This window comes from Prunus avium, chromosome 7 (assembly GCF_965620075.1).
Source record: "Prunus avium chromosome 7, drPruAviu1.hap1.1, whole genome shotgun sequence".
Lineage (NCBI taxonomy): Eukaryota > Viridiplantae > Streptophyta > Magnoliopsida > Rosales > Rosaceae > Prunus > Prunus avium.
Genome location: NC_142290.1, coordinates 1,310,003 through 1,314,737, shown reverse-complemented (window position 1 = coordinate 1,314,737; position 4,735 = coordinate 1,310,003). Strand labels below are relative to the sequence as shown.

At 35.8% G+C, this 4,735-nt stretch overlaps 1 protein-coding gene across 1 annotated transcript; it reads left to right on the top strand.

The window, feature by feature from the left end:
• Positions 1-503: 503 nt before the first annotated feature.
• LOC148292770 (uncharacterized) lies at positions 504-4,371 on the top strand. Its single transcript, XM_088243996.1, has 8 exons — positions 504-727; positions 1,363-1,620; positions 1,725-1,975; positions 2,072-2,170; positions 2,318-2,425; positions 2,516-2,585; positions 3,776-3,874; positions 4,276-4,371. Exons 1-8 carry the CDS (start codon positions 722-724, stop codon positions 4,369-4,371), a joined length of 987 nt encoding a protein of 328 aa, XP_088100122.1. The 5' UTR covers positions 504-721.
• Positions 4,372-4,735: the final 364 nt, after the last annotated feature.

Below are 4,735 nucleotides of genomic sequence, written 5' to 3'. Positions count from 1 at the left end.
ATAAGGATTGGATATGGCATGGGCAACCTATTGAATCAAATGGAAGTGAAAGTGTAAATCAAGAACCATATCTTGAACGTGATGTAGTGGATGAGACAATTGATATGTGCGAAGGTGCACATGAATACTTCACTGAAAATCCGGACGAATTTAGGAAGTTTGTGGAAGAAGCAGAAAAACCTCTTTATCCTGGGTGTCATAAGCACACCAAGTTGTCGGGATTGGTTAAGTTGTACAATCTTAAAGCAAGGCATGGCATGACCGACAATTGTTTCTCCAATATGCTTATTGAAGTTGGACATTTGCTTCCAATTGGTCAAGAGCTACCATCATGTATGTATGAGGCAAAGAAGACATTGAATGCCTTGGGATTGAAGTATGAGAAGATACATGCATGCTACAATGATTTCATTTTATATAGGAATAAGTATCACGATTTGACAACCTGCCCTAAATGTGGCCTCTCACGATGGAAGGTGACAAACAAGAAAGATGATGGAAGAACAACAAAAAAGGCATGAAGCTGCGCAACAAGCTCTTCAAAACCAAATCGAGATGCTAAAGGTGGTGATTAACACTCAAGTTCCTAATAACACATCTCTCCAATCCCCAAATATGCATCCATCTCCCATCTTATCCGAGAAAGCATCAACAAACATAGAGAGAAATTTGTGGTGAAGAAGGTTGTGAGGATGTGGTGGAGCAAACTGAAAGTGAGTTTATGAAGGTAATGCTGATTTTTCATTTACTTTGATATACTTGCTCTAAATATGTACACACAAAATTACTGATTAGAATACGATTTATATGAATTTCATGGCCATAATATCTGAACTTTTTTACAAATTCACTGGAAATAAATGTTGTTAGTTTTGTGCAGATTGGTGTAATGATTCATCATTGCTCTCCTTTTTCATTTATTTGTTTGTTCGTGATCTTAATGTTATGAATTGCTTGCTTACATTAATTGTTTGACTAATTATAAATTTTTTCCCTGTCTAATGTTAGAAAGCATGTGCATGCAGAGAATTACTTAGCACTTTAAAAGATGAATTCCTATTTGCCCAAGATATTGTTATTAAGTAGGAAAAGGGTTTATATTCTTCATTCTCATTTACCCAATAAGGCAATGACATTTGATTCTACAATTAAATAGACCACCCACAATCTCTTACTTAATTAATTTGTAAGCCAAGCTCGTGAATATTAACTGTGAAGCTTCCTAGGCCTCTGGTTTTTTCCTAGGCCTCTACGATCTCTTTCTTTTGACTCCATCTTCTACTTAATTGATATAAATGCTTGCTGAAATTGATATGTTTAGCTTGTATTATATTTGTGACTTGCCTTTTATATGCATCTTAGGGGAAAGAATGCAAAATGGCTTTCGGCGAAAAGGCAAACCTTGTTGCAAGTGGCACAATAGTTGAGATTAATGTGCCAAACCAGCTGGTTCATAATGTTCCTTTGGGAGAGGGGAACATAAGAGTAGCTGTGAATTGTGCACTAAAGGGAGATTCTCCACTACCAATCCCTGTGAAAGGAGTGTTAGAAACGGTTGGGGATGCCATTGGGTCGCAAGTAGCTTGGCCTCAAGATCTTATTGTCTTTGATGATAAAGTGGTAAACTTCTTTTCTTTTAAGCTTTGTATGTTTTGTTCTAACTAATATGTATGTAATTGCATATATTTATATATATAACCTTCTGCTTTATGCAATAATTGTAGAAGAAGAGGGAAACTACAAAGGAAAAATTAGCAAAGACTTTATTCAAGACTATATCACCAACAATGCCAAAGTCTTGCAAGGTTTTATATGCATACGCACATCAAGTGATGTCCAAAGGTCAAACTATCTCCACAAATATTGATGAGGACATATTTGGTGTGAAAAAGATGGTATACATCTTTCAAGAACAAGTTATTGCGTTCGCTGAAATGAGAGAAATAGGACAAGCTATAATAACTGCTTATATTAGGTAATAGTAACTTGATGTTTTATAATTTTCTGTTTCTCATATTGGCTATTAATCTTGTGTCTCATTTAGTTAGTAACTATGGAAAATGGTTGGCAGCTATTTGTTTCGCTTGGTAAAAAGCCAACAAAGGGATCAAGTCATTGGATTTATGGACCCAGCACGTACCGCACATGATCCAAGAGATGGGAATTTGAGGTCGGAATACATTACGAAATGTTTGAAACAAACGAGCATTGACAGCATCTTTTTGATTCCATATAATCCTGGGTAAGTAAAGTGGTTTTTTTTTTTTTTTTACAAGGAATGTTTGAGTATTACTAATATGTTTTGAATTAACATTAGGGGACATTGGATCCTAACAATAATTGATGAGGACAAAGATAATGTGTATGTCATGGATCCTCTTGGGGCTCGTCACCCTCATGATGCATGGAAAACTGTTGTAAATGAGTAAGTCCGTCTCTCTTAGTTATTTCCTTAATATGTAAATTTTTTGCATTTGGCTTACGGTCTATAACAAGTGTTATTTATCTGTTAAAGTGGGATCAAAGCTTTCAATGCGCAAATTGGGAGACGACCTCGTAAATTACCAGTGTGGATTATGCTTTCGGTATGCTTGTATTTCACAAACATTGTAAGATTAATTTTAGGGTAAATTGCCGAAATGCCCCTCGAACTTGTACCTAACTATCAATTTACTCCCTGACCTTTTTTTTTAGCAAATTAAGGGCTCGAATTAAATTTTATTATCAATTCCCCCCTACCGTTTAAATCAACAACATGTCATCCAATAATCTGTTAGATCATTAAAAAATATATATTTTTTGAAAAAATTAAAGAAAAAAAACAAAAATGAAAAAAATAAATCTGTTAAGTCAAAACACCATCTTCTTCTCCAACCCATTCCCCCATGACCACCAACCCTTCACTCCAGACCAATCCCCCCACCTCCCTTCAAATTTTTTTTTACCCCCAGACTATTCCCATCCCAACCCGATTCCCCCATGACTACCACCCCTCAACGAACACAGAACCCACAGACCCACCCCACAACAACCAAGAACCCACAGACAAACCCACCCCCCCCCCCCCCCCCCCCCCCACCCCACGAACCCATAATTCCCAAAAGCCACACCAGTGGCTTTGTGCCAATCAGAAACATGGAACATAGAGTAGAGAAAAAGAAGCACAAAATCACAAATGGCAAACCTCATTAAATTCAGCCATGGAAGAATGAGATTGGGATTTGCAGAAAAGAAACCCAAACCCATTCGCGCCCTTTCCCCTATGATTTTTTCCCCATAGCCTTAAAGGTCCAGACCTCTTCACCTCACAAGTTCATTGCCCCTTCACCCAAAATCTCGACCCTAAATCGCACAACTCATCAATGGATTCAAGATCTGAATAAAATGGGGCTGTTTGGAGGGTGAGGGCTGATGGGTTTGGTCGCACACAGAGAGAGAGAGAGAGAGAGAGAGAGAGAAGAAAGGGTGTTTATTAAAATAAATTTTTTTCATTTTATATGTCATATTATTTTATTTTACAGTATTTAATTATTTTTAACATATGAAATGACCAATTTGCCCTCATATTTAATGGCAAATTGGATGAAATGTTGATGATTTAGACGGCAGGGGGAACATTGATAATAAAATTTAATTCGAGCCCTTAATTCGCTAAAAAAAAATGTCAGGGGGTAAATTGATAGTTATGTACAAGTTCAGGGGGCAATTCGGCAATTTACCCTTAATTTTAAGGAACCTAACTAACTAAATGTTGAATTGTTGTGTAAAAATGTAGGGTGCTCCTAAACAAAGCGATGGCAAGTCATGTGGGTATTTTGTGATGAGATACATGAAGGAAATTTGTAAAGATTCCTCCCTTGATTTTCGAAATAAGGTACTTATGGAAATTTGCAACTTCTGTTTTTTTGGTAGTTAAGTCTGTGTTATATGAAACTTGTGTAATTTTTTTTCACAGCAATGTGCCTCTGTTTTTTTGGTAGTTAGGTCTGTGTCAATTGAGAAAAAAATGCTAGCTGTGCTTGTCCAACTCTCTACCCCATCACATGATCATTTAATTGCTAGTTTAAACATGAAGTGGGATCCAATTAATGACTTCTTGTTATCTAATTAGATTGATTGACAAGTTAGATTTTCTTGTTCACCAATATGATTTCGTAAATTTGCATATTGGTTCATTTGAAGTGACAACATATCTTATGCAAATTTAGTACCTTGCACTTTTTAAGCTTATGTTCATATTTTGTGTTTACATTCTATGTGTTTTTTTTTTTCCAGTATAGAGCTAGAAGGAAGGGCGCGTACACCCAAATGGAATTGGATGAGGTGCGAGAAGAATTGGCAAGTCATGTCCTAGAATGGCTTTTTGATTAAGCTAAACATTCCTTCATTTTATATGTCTTTCTAGCTAGTATTTTGCTTATGCATAGACAAGTATGGATAATTTGTGGTGTAGGGCTGGTAAATTTGTGTTTTGGATGTGACAAGTATGGATTATTCAAGTATTTTGCTTATATATATATAGACAATTATGGATATATTTAAATTACTGTTGATATAATGTTTTTTTTTATGAGCAATGGCAACACAACATGATTTGGAAATGAGGCCTTTCTTAAATACTATTACAGTAACTAAGTAAAGTGTGATGTGAAACAAGCAAAATACCTACCCTTTCCTTACCTAAATGATGCCTATTGTTTATAACAACTTCAGTTTTCCAGAAATAACTGAAGTT